At 31.5% G+C, this 17,487-nt stretch overlaps 1 protein-coding gene across 6 annotated transcripts in view; it reads left to right on the top strand.

Moving 5' to 3' along the window:
• The window catches only part of LOC129916802 (uncharacterized), a 135,480-nt gene extending 118,338 nt beyond the window's left edge, over positions 1 to 17,142 (top strand). For 5 of the 6 annotated variants that reach the window (XM_055996946.1, XM_055996941.1, XM_055996942.1 and 2 more), the window contains 2 exons: positions 7,166 to 7,945; positions 13,565 to 17,142. In XM_055996946.1, coding sequence (XP_055852921.1) covers positions 7,166 to 7,945; positions 13,565 to 15,384 — 2,600 coding nt within the window. In that variant the 3' untranslated portion in view covers positions 15,385 to 17,142. The remainder of the gene's footprint in view (positions 1 to 7,165; positions 7,946 to 13,564) is intronic. The other variant, XM_055996947.1, reaches the window with a different exon arrangement.
• The last annotated feature ends 345 nt before the right edge of the window (positions 17,143 to 17,487 follow it).

Below are 17,487 nucleotides of genomic sequence, written 5' to 3'. Positions count from 1 at the left end.
TGTGAGCAGATACAGGATAGATAGGAATCTACCTTTTGTAGCTGCGTGGTGAAAAGTATAATAACAGAGAATTCGTCACACTTACAGTGACTGCGTAGTAATTTGTTCTTTCTTCGTAGTTTTAGCTTAAGCTTTTACCTCCAGGCATTAGGTAATATATAACTTCTATTTGTGAAATTGTGTAATAAATAATATTGGTTGGATAAAATAATAATAGATAAGGCATTTATCTATATTTTTCACGTAAATTAAAAAAAAAAAAATATTGTGAATTGATCTTACAAAATGTACCTAACTCCTATAAAAAAAAAATAAGATACAAAATTGCAACATACATGCTTATTAAGCTATATATTATACCATAATATTATTTTGTAATAGAAAGAAATGTAGAAATAATAGTATATCCTTTTAGATTTATATGTACTAACTTTGACAACCTTTCTTAAATTTTAAATTCTATTACAATTCATAAAACATTAGTTTTGAGGTTTAAACAAATTTCTCAATCGCACATAAAAAACTCAGATGATTTTATTTAATATGTGAAAAAGGATTACTTATTTTAAAAACTTAGTTTATTTTTATTTGAATAACAATTTTATTTTTAATATCAAATTTTACTTCATTCACACAATATAATTTGAAAAACCTCTTTTTATTTTCATTGAAGTCAAATTGTCACGGTTATTGACTATGTCATTATCAAGTGTTTTCTTTTAAAACCAAAAAAATATAAATGATAATTATTATTTGCATCTCCATATAAGATAATTTCAAGATATTTTTTTTTTATATTTATTACTAAAGTAGTTTGAAAAACAAGTTTTTTCCTTAAAATAATTTTAACTTGTGGGAGGATTCAACAATTTATGAATTGATGTTTTAACTTCTATAATTTAAACATCATTTGAATAATAAATATCCAGTAAGTTAGAGGTGTGGCAAATAACAATTTCGTAGACATACCAACTTAAAATTTTTTTTGAAATGTTTTATAGAAGCATAAAACATCGCTTCAATTCAATCTAATAATTTTTTTTTATACCTCTATAACCTATTAACGTATTTATTAAGATGGTTTAAAAAGAAAAAGAATTTCTGTCATTCTTATCTCTAATAACTGATCTTGGCAATAGAAACTAATAGCCATTGGCACCAATGTTATAGAAAATATTTTTTTTTTTTAGTTTATTTGACCACTGACTTGGTAGATCAATATTTAAAAAAAAATCTTAATTGACAGTACAAAAATTTTAAATAAATTATTAATGTTGAAAGAATGGTATGGCTTCATGGACTTTATGGACAAATTGAACAAATTATGATCCGTTAACAAAAGAAGTATCATAATTTTAACCATTCAACTATTTAATTCAAAGAAGGGATATCTTTGAATCTAGTTGGCATATCATAATTAGGTTTTGACCCACTGCCCTAATCTTATAATCTAACCTTTCTGTTTACATACGATTGCTCCTAATGTTTTGTCTACCTTATTGATAAATTATAGATCCCTCAATGTCTGTCACTTCTGTAAAAATATTTAGGTAAATAAAATCTACTGACTTCTACTGAAAGTTTCCCAAAAGTATCTTCTTTTTTCTCACGTCTTCAGAGTAAGATGTATCATATATCCAAAAAGTCAACAACTACAACAAATAAAAATCAAACATCACAACAACAAAACCAATATCTACTTAGTAATTTAAATCTTTTATTTCTTACCGCGCTTGTTTACTAGAGTTAATTGAAAAAGTATACAAAAAAAATGTTGTTTTGTATTTCTCCCATCAGTTAAAGTAAAGCCACCCGCGCTGATCGGTTGAGTTATCTTCAGTATTTTCCATAATTGATATGTTTAATAGGTTAACTTTTGGATTGATTTTGTATTTCAAATATCTTAAAAAATGTAAATGACACAATTTGTATGTAATTCAATAATTTATAAGCATCATCTTTCCTTGTAATCACATGTAGGTATTTTCGCTCCGTCACCTTACATGGTGTAGAAATTTTTATGATACACTGACTTAATTTATGAATTTTATGCGATCTGTGCAAATATTTCTGTCTCTTTTAAAGCCCAGACAATTTTCTTGCCTTTACTTTGAGTTTTATTGCAACAGGTGTGTCCATTTTATGTTCACTTTAGACAGTTTTCTTTTTTTTTTGTTCAATATATGTCGTGTGGTAGGATCAGTAAAACGCACCTTCTTTTTTTACATTTCCATTGAATAGGCAAAAACCTATCAAAATGTAAGCTATTGTTTAGATTACAACCTTTACATGAAATCACTATAAAAGAAATAAAATTTTATTTTTATTGCATTTTCGCCTCATTATTTTGAATCTTTTAATTTTTAATCAACAGATTTATGTTTTAACGAAGAAGCACACAGTAGCAGGGCTAAGCCCATCTTAAACCACAATTTCCGGGATTATTGTCTTCAACTTGGAGATAATCTGGGTTATTTTAAATTTAATTAGTTTTTTTTTTAAAACGTATCTCTCACTTTGTTTTTTGAATAACCGAAATAATTGATAATTAAACATTATATGGTGAATACCGTAACCTTACGAAATTTTATTCAAAAGTATTCTGAATATTAATTAAGGATTAGAAAATTCTTCACTGGATTTTTTGTATTATTGACTCTTAAAAGGTTTAAAGCTAATGATTTTTTATAAAAAAAAAAAATGGGAAAGTTGTTTTAGCCAAGATCATAAAAATCATCAGTAAAAAAAAAAGAAGCTTTTAACTCATATATAGCTCATACATTTTCTATGTCAATGTCAAAAAAGAGGAAATCATAAAAGGTTCCAATATTTCACTCAGATTCGAAGTAATTCTACTACGGTTAGGCCCAATTTCCTCCCTATTCGACCAACAGTATTACACACAAAACATCACTTATAAATAACATCAATAATATTGGTGACAGTACTCAACCTTGTTTGAATCCAAATTGAATATCGCATTAACTGTAAAAAAAAAAACTAACAAAAATAGCAAGATCTAAAACTTTTACCAGTTGAAAACATTCAATAATTTATCGAATAAAAGAATGAATATTTTTTCAATCATCCTCATAAACTTAGTTATAAAGGACATCCCTAGGCTACACAATGTAATAAATTAAAATTAAAGAATATATTAACGTTTGTTTTGCAGATCAATTTCTTTCAAAAGAATATGCAATGTGATTTTTTTTTTATTAACTTCTTATTGGTGACATTGAATTTGAATTAAAATTACTTCTCCATCTACTTTTGTTATGCATACAATTTCTAAGCAAATTATTATGATCTTTTGTTATATTGATGAAATAAACACAAAAAAAAAACAACAACGGTATGAGGCTCATCGTTGGTAATAAAGAGTTTCGAGATAAACCGGTTGAACTCCATAAAATAAATACAAAAACACAAAAAAATAAAAAAAATAGTTTGTTTAGTGCATTTTGTTTTGTTTTGTGGGAGTGTCACATATTCATTCGACTGCATATTAAATGCATTCATGTATCCGTCAGTTAAAGCCAAGAGAATCCTTTATGGATAGGTAAAGGAGAATTACACTTTGCGTCGCCTGATTGAATATACAGTTTTTTTTTAAGTTTTTTTTCTCGAAAAAATAAAAAATCTGTTCTGTTTAAGAAAACCAAGACATATGTATAAGATACGATCGATTAAGACAGTTTTTGCAAAGCAAGTTAGTTCAATTATTTTGTTAAATTAGTTGTGAATAAAGTTAAATTCATTTCCAGCAATTACTTAGCACTAAAAACCTACATACGTCATAGTAATAGTCGTATAACCAAAAAAAATAATGACCCTAATCTAGTGACATGTAACGTATTAAAGTGAATAAATTATTTTTCACTTTTCAGTGGAGCTATTGAAAAATATCTTTCATGTTGACACAATATAACCTTACATTTGATTAGATTTCCGAACCAAGTCTCTGTATGACCTCTTCACTTTATAGGTAATATCAATAGCATACAATTGCCTTAATATTCTTCCAAAGGCTTACGTCACATGTCAATTTGTGTCATATGCACTTAAACAAACAAAATGACATGTGTTTGATCTCAATGATCATTTCGTTCAACATTGTTATGGCAAGCCATCTGTCAAGCTAGTGGTCATTTTAATTCATTATTTATCAATCAACCTTACAATGACACAATCGCTTTTTAATTAATTTTTCATTTCATTTTCAACCCAGGGGTAAGTGGTAGTAGATAGTATTTTCCGGCAAATAAAATTGATTAAAAATTAAGGAAAAAGTGTATTTACAAACAACTAGAGGATAATCGAATTGACATAACCATACAATCGTTTAATGTCTTTTTTTTTCGTTCAGTTAATTCAATGAGACAATTAAATAATGATCAATAAAATTGTATCTGAAAAACACAAATTTCACAAATTGAAAGGAAAGAAAAAATTAAATTAGGTACTCCACTAACCCATATTTCACACTATCTGCGGAACAAAATACATGTACGATCGCTTTTATCAAATTAATTGTTATAAAAATGACAATTAACCAATGTCAAGTTGCGGGTTGGTTTATACGGAGTCAATGATGATGATGACATGAGAATGAGACTGCATTGCTATATAAGCTATAGTCAAGTAGACAGCATAGAGATGGAAAAATGTAATGAATTGGGAGAATTTATGAGTTTTTTTGTTTTCTTAATGGAAGGAGATTTAAATTTAGCGATCGTGCTTATGATCTTCTTTTTTTTTTACCGAAATGAGTGGTTTTTATGTGTGGCACACGCTCTTTTATTTTTGGATTTAATTTTATTTTGAGATAGCGATCAGGTTGATAGGATAACATTTTGTATATTAATTTTGAAAGATAGCCTTGCAATCTCTAGTTTAACAGATAAAGTTAAAACTTGTGTCAGATTTATTAGAAAAGTCTCAAGAAAATCTCCAATGACTACAATAATGCAAATTATCTTTTTTTGTATGTAAATACATATTTGTTTTCTAAATTAGTTTTTTCTTATATATTTCCAATACTATTAGTTTTCTCAACAGAAAAGGGCTTTACTCCGATCTCCTTTTTCCCAACTATGGAAAATGCTGAAGGAGAAGTGCTTTACTGTTATGTATCTATGAATGTTATATGCAGCTTTTATATAGATTTTCACTTGTTTCATCATAGCTTCTAATACACTAATCATCATATGATATATGCTACTCCGCTAGTAAGACTATGTGACGTCAGATTTTATTGAATACCTATATTCAGTCCAAAAATAATTCTAATAAGAAATATATAAGTTCAAAATTTCTCAAAACATACCTATCTTAAAAGTATGAAATCGAAAATATTTTCCCATCTGAAATCGATTTGTACCTAAATATTAGATATTTCAATAATATTGGAGAAATATGTTATTTCCAACCTATCGTTTCTTTTAGGTTATTATTACAGTTTGGAAAAAGTTTGATTAATGATTGTAATATTTATGATCAAAAATTATGACACACTGCAGCTGCGTATTTATTTTTCTTTGCACAAATAATTTGTAGAGTTCTTGAATAGTTTATGTGATAAAATTTAAACATGAACAAATTTAAATGCCTATATAACATCCTAAACATATAGGATTAAAGATTATACAAACTTCAAAAGTATCTTTTGAATTGAAGACCTCACACTTCTAATAGGTGTATAAGAAACTGTTACCAACTTAATTTCAGTAAACTTATTGGGCTAAATAGCCATAGAAACAGTAAAATTAGAAAAAAAAAAACATTGCAAACTACACCCAAATTTTTAATTTTTGAATACCTTCATTTTTTTTTTTTTCAAAATATACCTACTTTTGATTAATGACTTAAAGTCATATTCATATATATGACAGGAAATTATGATATGCAGCTGGTTGCGGAATCATAAAAAAAAAATATTTTTAAGGTAATACTGATTATTATTAATGGTATAAATCCTATTCAAGTCCCAGTAGACTTCCTTTTTAATGGAAATCATTCGAATCCAATGTACCTTTAGCTTAGCTACACTAAAATAATATATATACATGTATACACCTGGACATATGGTACACATGTTTTTGAATTAGACTCTTGGGCTCAAAGTTAGCCATTGTTGAAGATATTAAATACGTGGAGGATCAAATAGGTATGACTTCTTAACAACTAAATTTTTCAAAAGGTAGAGTTGTTGGCGGATTTTGTTTTTCCAAGATGTTTACAAAAAAAATTATATAATCTAATGATATTTGAACAAAATTTGCAAAGCTTGAAAACATTTTTTTTTTTTTTCATTCATAATCTTTAATAACAAAATCAAAGCATTATACATAACCCCCAAATGCCATTCTCTCAACCTCACTCATTCATTTCAATGATCGTTCAGTTGATTGCTCAGAGCTGACATCAATTTTATTGTTCTCGCAAACCACAACTCCCGCGCTACCCGTTCCTAAGCGTCTTAATTGAATTTCACTTAAACACACTATATCTTTGGTGTGCTGGTACATATAAGTTTTGAAGGTACGAGGAGCTTGGGGGGATCAATAGCTTTTCTATGTATATAATAAAGTTGGGTGATGCCAAGAAGTCTCACCTCTGACAGATGTTTTAAAATAGTTGTTTTGAGATCGATTGAGTCGAAAGAATACATCATCACACTTGAAACTTCATTAATATCTACTTTATCTCAATTGAGTGGTGTGTATCTGTCTATGTGGTAGATGTGTCATTTTGCAAGCATTAAATACACATCATAGACACCGGTATTATAAGGAAGATAGATTGTAGGTATGATGGGGAATTTTCGAGGTAAGCTTCACAAATTTGGACTGGTGGTGTGCTGTCTAAAGACTTAAGATACAATCGATCATGTTTTGATTGTTTAAGAGAAAGCTAGGCTTAAAATTAAAGAGAAGACAAATAAAAAAAAACTATATTAATCAAATTTAATCACAATGTTTTTTACATATTTGGAAATGCTTTGAATTTGGCAATGTTTCAATTTCCGTTTCAACCTACATTGAAATTGCAAAGCGAAAGGCTGGTTAATTAATCTAGGTCATAGAAAAATTGAACACTGATTGAATATATTTACTTCTACTTCTTTTACTTATATCTTCTTTATTTTTTATTATATTTTTAGGCGGCGTAGCCCCTGGAACCCCATCAGCGGCCATGATCATGGAAGGGCTTGAAACCCTTGTGGCGCCATCGCATCACGCATTCCTGCTAACTGAGTCCGCAGCGGCAGCTCATTTTAACGTTTTGAGCTTTGATACATGCTTGTTTAAGACTACCGCTCAGACCAGTCCATCAACCGCACCCGTCTCCGTTTCATCGGCTGCTTCGTATTTATCGAATCCGTCGAGTTTTGGCAGTGGCTTGGGTGCCCAAACATTGCTGCATTATAGTTTATCATCATCATCATCTTCACAGCAGCATCATCATCAGCAACAAGAAAACCAAACCAATAGCAGTAGTAATTCCCATCATCACCACAGCCATCATCATCAGCAACAACATCACCAGTCATCACAAAGTACATCAGTATCGGGTAGTGTGCAAAACGTCAGCAGCCAGAATACACGCATCAGTGACAGTTCAACACCGTCGGGCATTATTAGCAGTACTGGTGCATCAGCACAGACAACAACCACAAGCACGGCTAGTGGCCCAAACAGTAGTGGTTCGGGCAGAAGTTCAGCCTCGCATCTGAGTTTGTTGAATACTAGTTCCGGAGAGGCTAATAAACATCATCAGCACACGCACACTCAACAGCAGACACACTCGCATCAGCAGCTTCATCCCAGTCAGGATTGTGACGACGCTCAAGCTGGGGATTTGAATACGCCCGTAACGACATCTAGTGATATCCCGTCGTTCTTCGGACCGTCAACTGTTGTTGAACCACCTCCAATTACAGGTCAGTTAATTATTTTTTTTTTATTTTCCTGCCTTTATTAAGATTCCTTTTTGGAATAAGCTCTTGAGTTTAGGTTTTATAAATCTTTCAAATAAATCGGCCAATCATATGCAAATTAATATTTTTTCCTTAAGGAAATTTATGAATATTTATATATATAGAAAGAATGGAATTATTCTTGAACTAAAAACATTTTTCACTTAAAAGATTATATTCAAACATTTTGTGTTCGTTCAATTTTAATTTTAAAAAGACAAAGTAGCAACAAAAAATAATTAATTTAAATGAAAGCTTATTTCTTCGGCTTTTTCTAGATTTGATTTATAGTGTGACAAGTATCCGTTAGACATAAGAATCTAAATTAGTTTATAAGAAATTTAAACAGACAGGCTTTAAATAATTTTATTTCATTTATGTTTACTTATTATTTTTTTTTTTTTTTTATTTTATTTTATTTTATTTTTATTTTATTTTATTTTATTTTATTTTATTTTATTTTATTTTATTTTATTTTATTTTATTTTATTTTATTTTATTTTATTTTATTTTATTTTATTTTATTTTATTTTATTTTATTTTATTTTATTTTATTTTATTTTATTTTATTTTATTTTATTTTATTTTATTTTATTTTATTTTATTTTATTTTATTTTACGTCTGTTCCCTTTATAACTTCTATATTATACTCATCGTAATGTGGTAAATGAGATTTCTTTTGAAGAGCTTTAATTACTCGCTAGTTATATTTTATGTGACGTCATATTTCTGCTCATATTTTCTGTGATGCAGCTCAGATTAAAATACAACTAATTAAATAAATACATTTCCCAATAGTGAAATAATTTCCCTTCTTGGTCTCCATTGACAGGGCTGTAAATGTAGATTTTATAATTGCAGGCAGTTCTTTTTTTTAATTTTCCAATTGACCACATTCACATTCATATCAGAGGTCTTACAAACAAATATACACAAGTTAATTAAATTAAAGCTCTATCACTACAGTCTTTATGACTCTTATAAACAAAATTTGATCTTTATCATTTAGAACGGAAAAAGGAAAATGAACAAATGAGAAAGAATAAACAACAACAACAAAATTAGCAGATACGTTGATACAATATACGATATGTGATGGTACGCATTATTATATTGTTGCCATGATACCCAGAAGCGAGGATCATCACATCAATTGAATGATAAATGTCATGTGTATCTTCATTATTATGTTTAAGAACAAAAAAAAAAAACTAATAGAAAACAAGACACATACTCCAAACCTCAATATATCACTATAATTAAATGCAATTAAAAGATCAAATTCTCAACATATATATTTCATTTAATTAGCCATTAATCACAGAATCCAAGCAAACATAAAGATACACTCCCGATCACGCGTATATTGTTATCGTTTTAAACAAATCTTTATAGATGCGCGAGTGTATCTTTGTTCTCAGATTCTATCGGATTGATAAGAAATCGTTTAATTTGATCTTATAGATAGAATATTTATTCAAAAATATTGAAACTTTTCTCGAAAAGATAAAATCAGAATTTAATTATATACGAGTAAATGTATGCATTTCTGGGATATGGATTGGAGAGAGTTAATTAAGATTTCTTAAAAGATACTCCTTCACAAATCCGACCTCGCCATATACAACACAGTTATACGTGATTAAGATGTTAAAATTCTATCTAAATACCTTCTTTTAGATACATTCTAATAATAATGTTTGAAATATGCCTCTCGATAGCCCATAATGCACATCTCTACCTTTCTTTTAGGAAGTTTTTGGTTTATTTTATTGAGGGTAATCGGCCATAAAATACTCCAATTATACAGTCAAAACATTGCAATCGGGTCGGAACAGCGCACACCGTTGTCATGTTTGCATGTTTTTTTTTCTGTTTTTTTGTTTGTTTGTTTTATTTAACAACTTTGTTATTACACATTTTAGTGACATGATGTTAAAAAACTGATTAACAATGCAGATCTCTAACTCATCAGTCTTACGAAATTCTATTTAAATTCACACATTACTAGACAGCCAAGTCTTGAGGATGTTAATTATGTCTCCGACTTTTTTTTTGTAGGCTAGATACTAGATTTCTAGTGTGATCGTAAAAATATACAATATGATCTGATTCGGGATTTTTATTGTACTAACAAACATGACATGGGACAAATTTATAGACCCACCGGAACCGGGAATACTTAAATCTATTGTGGTATAGAAAGTCGAAATTTGCATTTTATTAGCCTTTGGAAATGATCATAGTAAACAAATAAAATGTTGTTTTGGGGTTTTTTCTTTAATTTTTATTTTGGAACTATTAGAATAATTTTTGAACATTTTGGAATCGATACTGCAAAAAAGAAATACATAGGTAGTTATGTTTATTTAAATTGAAGCATAAGTATCCAGTAACGTTTCTTGGGCAAGATTTTTAAGGCCATTAAAATAATAGAAAACAACTGTTAACTAATAAAAATTTAAATTACGTTTTCATTATTTTTTTATTTTTTGACATTTTTTAGGTGAACTTTCTCAAGTTCTTTGTTACAAGCGATTATAGGCCTCTGGAAAATATATCAATGCTTCAAAATTTCGGTATATTGTTTTATAAAATATTACCTAGACGTTTGTTGTGAATTAATCAAAAACTTAAGTATTGCATTCGAAATAAATTCAGCACTAAATTCCATACTTAGCATACAACATGTAAATGCCAACAAAAAAAGACAAAAACTCAACATTTAGCAAAACAAAATATAGGTAATCGTTCGAAAAGCCTAAGTTTTGCTTCTAAACGAGGTACTTTTAAATCTATAAGTCTTCTACGGGTAAACGATTTTTTACAATTTTATTAAATATATACCTAATATTAGCTAACTTTGTTGCTAGTCAATAAAATTTTGGCAAAAGTCTTGAAATGTTGAAGAACTTTCTACTCAAGAAAAGTGTTCGTAAATACCCTTTCCGATAAGGAGTAATAGCACAGGTCCATATTACCCGCCTGTTCCACATTACCCGAATTCTAATATTAAATGTATTGAAATATGTAATAAGAATTCATATTTTCATTTGGCCAAAAACTTCAAACAAGTTCTTTCTTCCTAAAACCTTATAGAAAAAAAGTCCCTATCAATTTGAAATTAATGAATGAAATCTAGGAATAATTTATGCATCAAGAAGCACATGTGAAATCCAATTCGGTCAATTAGTATTTATAAATACAACAAATTATTCACTTTTTCAATCTTCTTCAAATATATTTAAAATAATCATTCCACAAATAACTCAAACAAAACAGCCTATTTTACATTTGGCTATTTCAAGATGCGACACAACAACAAGTCTTCTCCGACAAATATGTTCGATTATGTAGAAAAACTGTCAAATAAACAAACCTATAACCACTTAAAAAATCGTATTCAAATTAGTTTTTGCCTTTGAATAAAAAAATTAAACAAAAAAACATCTATGAATATGCCATAGAGTCATTTGCACAACAGGAGTCAAACACATCACAAGGTGTAGTAAATTGTCGAAAATAAACCTGACACCTAACAAGAGAACAGCGGGTTCGAATATATCCCAAAGTAACCATAAATCTTAGCCTTGTAATCGCGCTGAATGTTGAACTTTTTATCGTCATTTGGAATATATGTATGTCGTAGAGCAACATTATGTGTCCAAATATTGTAGCCTTTCAATCGAAGCTAAAAAAGAAGTTATAAAAAAGATTCTTACCTCAAGACCAATACAATATTTGATGTTTAAACAATAAAGAAATCAAATTCAAGATAATCAAACAGATACTGCAACGGTTAAAGCTAAAGCATTAAACAAAGCAACACACTATCAATGGTGGACAAAAGGAGCAATAAATTCCATTTCACCTCGAAGTGAGAATCGTGCGATTGTTCGAAGAAAAAACTCTATTATTTGAAATTAGAAGCTCTATTTTGTGGCTCAGTAGGCTTTTTATATCTTAATATGAAAAGGCGTTGATTTTAATTGGTTGTTGGGCATAAATTTGACAATTCATTTAAAATAAAACTTTAGTATGGCAATTTGCATGGCTATCAACATACATAAAAATATCAGAACACTAAATTCTGTATGTGTCTGATCTGTCTTCGATTTGGTTATTTATGAGTTTCGTCTGGTCCAAAGTCCTTGCGGATGTAATTATATTATGTTGCAAGAAACTTATTCTTATGTTTTATTGGCTCTTCTTGGCGGCTTCTTATACAATTGCACAAAGTTTATAATATGAAGATTGAGTTATTGTGGCACTTTGATTGCCAAATATGGTCATTAAATGGTAGTCTTTCATTTCAATATTGTAAAGTTTGTGCGTTTATACTATCTCAAGTTGGCTTTCTTTTGTCTTTTGTGAATTTTAATATAAATAGTATATCGTTTGCATTTGACTTCATTATGCACTGTGATTGTGTAAGGGGACTTTATTGGCTTAGATGAGGATATACGCTATTTATCATAGCTGGATAATATTATTTTGTTCATTTTATTTTTTTGGCTACGAGAAAAATGTGCGTAGGTAGGACTTTGAAATCTCAAATGTATTTCAAGGATTTATTGCGAGTCGAAGTAGTCTAAATATTTTCTGGGATATATGGAAAAAAGAAGTGAGGATTTTTTTAGCAAATTATAATTTTTTTTAGTAAATTTCAAGCCCTTTCAGTAAGAAAGACATCCTATGTATATCTATTTTTTAACTTGATTCAGAATAGCAATAACTCTCTTAAATTTAGAAAACAAGAAATTCTGCAACGTAGGCATCCCGATATAAAATAATTCCCGAAAATGATAACAAAAGCTTAAGATAAAAATATTTACAAAATAAAACCTAAAACAAATGTGAGTTATTTTTTTTTTTACAAAGCCAAGAAGCATTCCAGAATTAATTTCTGTGCCACTGTTTTTGTGTGCTGTCAGTGACGGTACGCTCGCTCGCGCGATACCCTTCAAAGATTGCAACTTTTGATTTAACGCCAATATTATATCTTTGCACGACGGACGATTGTGTTTATATGTATTCGCATCGTATCGTTTCATTTTTGGAAGAATCTTTCGAGGCGCGAGAGTGGAAAAGAAGCAACACCATATCACATCATGCAGTGCCTGGTAATGCTTGGTAATTAGTCTTCGCTTGCATTTTTTTTCTCGCTACAGCTGAGGCTAAAAAATCCACAGGCTGTGACGGTGGACTCCCCAGGGGTTTTCTGAATAACTTGGCACTGGCTATCCGGTAGGTAGCATCATGATGACTTCTGTGGTGATTCTTTGGAAAAGTCATGCCAGAATAGGGTAGACGTTTTGGTTTTTGCTTTGTGGTCTGTTTTATTTACTTTGGAGTGGCTGGTTGTTGTTGTGACAATAATTCGATATGGCACAGTGTCATATTGATAAGGAATTTGCATTTGTTTATCCTTGACATTTTAATGTGACGGGCAATGCCATTCATTAGTCATTGTTATTTGAAGTAGAGCATTTAGTATTTGATCGTGATTTTTAGATATTTTTTTTTTTATTTTTAATTCTAAGTGTTCTTTTAATGTTTATATTTTATTTATTTTTTTTTAGGTTCAATTGCATCTGAGGATCTCTCTCTTGAGCCCCAGACTGTATCGAGTCCGGTGTTGTGTAGCCCATTGAAGGAAGAGCGCAGCACCCCACCCACACTGATAGTTAAGGAAGAAACAAGTAATAATAGTTGTACAATGTATCCAACACATCTTACAAATAGTCAAACCACAACATCAACAACAACATTAGGCAATAATAGCAATACACACAACAATAATAATAACTCAATAAGTGCCAGTAATAGCAATAATAACACAAATCACCATCCTCACCATCGGCATGGCCAACATGGCAACAGTTCACCACACCATCGTCATAGTATACAACAGCAACACAATAACAGTCAACATAATATGAATCAACACCAACAACAAAACCAAATACACCACCAGAGTCAGTTACATCAACAACATTTACAACAACAACATCACAACACACAACAACACCACCAACAACATCAGCAACAACAACACCAACACCATCAACAACAACAGCAACAACACCATTCACACATCCAACAACAACAACATTCTCACCACCAACAGCAACAACAACAACAACAACATCAAAGTAGTGGTAAAATATCATATCGTGGCATTTTCACCACTACAGGTAACCCATCCATGGGTGGACTGTCAGCCGCGGCAGCAGCATCGGCATCACAGCTTAATTCACCACAGTTGAGTGTACTACCTAGCCAGATGTCACCACCGTCAGCTGGCCTCGGCAGCAGCTGGGGTCTTCCTAGTCCCGATAAAACGCTCTTTCAGCCACCGATGTTCGGCCTGCTGGGACCAGGTCCACAAAACACCAACGCACAAGCTCACTACGCCCCACAGAACACGTCTGCCAGTAGCCCCTCACCATCAGCTCATCACATGCACTCCGCCTACAACGATGAGCGTAATCCTCAACATGTTGAACTGCTTGGTCTGAACATGGACTGCTCAAGTATAATTCTGAAGCAACCTCCTCCCAGCTACAGCAGCGGGTGTGTGTCTACTATAGATCTCCAGCCTACCCAGTCAAGTCAAGATCTCAACCAGTATGCCCGCCAGCAAATGACAGCTTCCAAATATCAATGGTTGGACTCTCCAGCCGAGTATGGTAGTCCGCAGCAGTCCCTGGTGGTACCAGGACCTTCATCGTCGGCATCTTCCGCCTCAGGACTAGTACCAAAACAAGAGGCTTATAGCGACCACCATATGTCGACCCCCAGTGGCTCCCAATCAGGGTATTCGGTAGTACAGTTGGCCGAATACAGTCCATCTACCAGCAAGGGCCACGAAATTCTCTCCCAGGTCTATCAGCAGAGTACATTGCCACTCAAGCTTGTCCCAGTAAAGCCCCGCAAATACCCCAACCGGCCCAGCAAAACACCAGTTCATGAACGACCTTATGCATGCCCCGTAGAGAACTGTGATCGCCGATTCTCACGCTCAGATGAACTCACCCGCCACATTCGCATCCATACTGGCCAAAAACCGTTCCAGTGTCGCATCTGCATGCGATCCTTCAGCCGATCAGACCACCTTACGACACATATTCGAACGCACACTGGCGAAAAGCCCTTCTCCTGCGACATCTGTGGACGTAAATTTGCTCGTTCCGATGAGAAAAAACGTCATGCCAAAGTCCACCTCAAACAACGCATCAAGAAAGAGAGCAAACTCAGTCAACAACAGCAACAGCATCAACAAGCTGCAGCAGCAGCTGCGGCAGCGGCGGCACAACACCACCACCAACAGCAGCACGCTCATCACATGTTGCATTCCGGTGACCTTTCTATTGTGACGACAAGTGCAACAAGTTTGTAGGTCGAGGAAAGTCTATCGCCGATTGATTCTTTTGTAAATTTCCCTATCGAAGCTACGTGGAAAGACTTCGATGATGCAGATATACAAGACGACGATAATGATAATAATAACGATGCGGCAATAACACCGGCGGTGGCTGTGACGGTGGCGACTACTGCCAACAAGGCTCAGGCGATAGCAGCGGACGAAATAAGCTGCACAGATGCATCAACAGGAACTGCACCAAAAGCACCGGTGGCAACAGTTTCTGTTGGAACTTCTACGTCGGATGTTGAAAGTGTTGCTGGTACGACCAGCATACCATTTACAATATTAGCTCGAAACAATAATTCTAATAATAACAATAATAGGGATTGGCTTATTTTACTATTAACACAGTAAGAATTTCTATTGGAAATGTTGTCAAAAATGAAGGTGCAATGTAAGAGAAGTTTTAAAAGAAAAAAATAAGTTCAAAACCACTTAACGCTAATGTTTCACTAAATTGAAAAAAAAAAAAAATTATTTAATGCAGAATGAGCTTATCAACCCTCAATTGGTTTGAGAAAACAACTGGTATTTCTTGCAAATCTTACAAAAAAATTATATAAGGTGAAATGGTAGGTGCGACGGACTCTTACTTCATAGGATCACTCCTCTGAATTAGTTCATTTCATCTAAGAAGTTCAGACTAAGCAGAAAATTGTTAGCCTTCCCAATTTTTGCAAACAAATTAAACACAAAAAGGAATGGTTGAGAGTTGTAAGTCACTAGACTATGGTCCTTCATAGGAATGTCGCTCCAGAATCCATATTTTTAAGCTTCGTAATAAAGGTAAAGTTATGAGCTTTAACCTGTCATACCAGTGATTTGTTGTTTATATAACTCCCGATCTCTTTACGAGGGTTTTAAAAAATTTTACTCTTTGGGTTCTACCCAAGAAGGTACTGCGATCATCTGTAAATGAAACTATAGAAGAGATTCCTCCTTTCACACCTGAACCTTAAATATCTTGTATATTTTCACACACTTTACAGAAACACATTTAGTAGATATGGTTATTTTATGATGATTTGAGTTGAGAAAGCTATACAAGACGTGTTTAGTAGTCCTAACACCCAATAAGGTATACCTTCTCTTAAGATCACCTTCTTCAATCATCAAACTAAAAAATGTTTGCGTAATGCTATAAACGTAATGATCATAATAATATAATAAAAAGAATCAGAAAACCAAACATAAAATTCATATCACAACTTCCTCTATATAAGTTTTTTTTTTCTTGTGGTTATTGATACAACTATTTAATGATCACTTTAAGCAGTAGACCTTCAGTGAACTATCGAAAACCCATTACGCATGAAGTAATTTAACTTTTATTTATTTTCATATTTTTTTTTTTTCTTGATCGCAGACTTTGATTATATTTTTCAAAAGTGTCACCAAGTACCTACATAATAAAAATACAAGAAAAAAAAATAAACCAGCGCCAGCGTGGGCCTTTGTTTAAGAAGTTGTAAGAACAACTTTTTGCCCGAAGCTTATTAATGATTGAGCGTTTGAATATCTCGTTTTGCTATTAAGTTATATTTTTTTACACCAGAAAATTAAATAGCTCTTTTGGAGTTGAAGTAGAGACAAAAAGTTTTTTCGAGAATTTGTGAAATATTAGAAACGGATTCCTTTTCTTATATTACATCTTCCAACCTGCTGAATAAGATGTCTATTTTAAATATTGCCAAACAGAAACTTTTTAAGAAAAATACAAAAAAAAACAAACAGTTGCCATAATATAAAATAAATATTGTATTTCATCAGGTTCATAAATCAAATAATATTAAAACAAAAATCTCAGTACACAACAATCATTCTTAGTCAATCAAATAAAAAAAAATCCTTAAATCCCTTTAAGTTTAACAATAATAACTTTAAATATACATATATAAATATCCAGTTAAATCGCAAAAATTAAAAAAACAAACATCCATCTCAAGCTTTGCTCTGCTGCAATCGCAAGAAATATACAAAAAATATATATAAATTCATTATAAATATGAATCAATCGATTACAAAACAAAAAAAACATGGTTGTTAAAATAAATTCTTGACGTAAGTTAAAATAAA

Source organism: Episyrphus balteatus, chromosome 3 (genome assembly GCF_945859705.1).
Source record: "Episyrphus balteatus chromosome 3, idEpiBalt1.1, whole genome shotgun sequence".
Lineage (NCBI taxonomy): Eukaryota > Metazoa > Arthropoda > Insecta > Diptera > Syrphidae > Episyrphus > Episyrphus balteatus.
The sequence above is the reverse complement of the archived record's forward strand: the minus strand, read 5'-3'. Positions and strand labels throughout refer to the sequence as shown.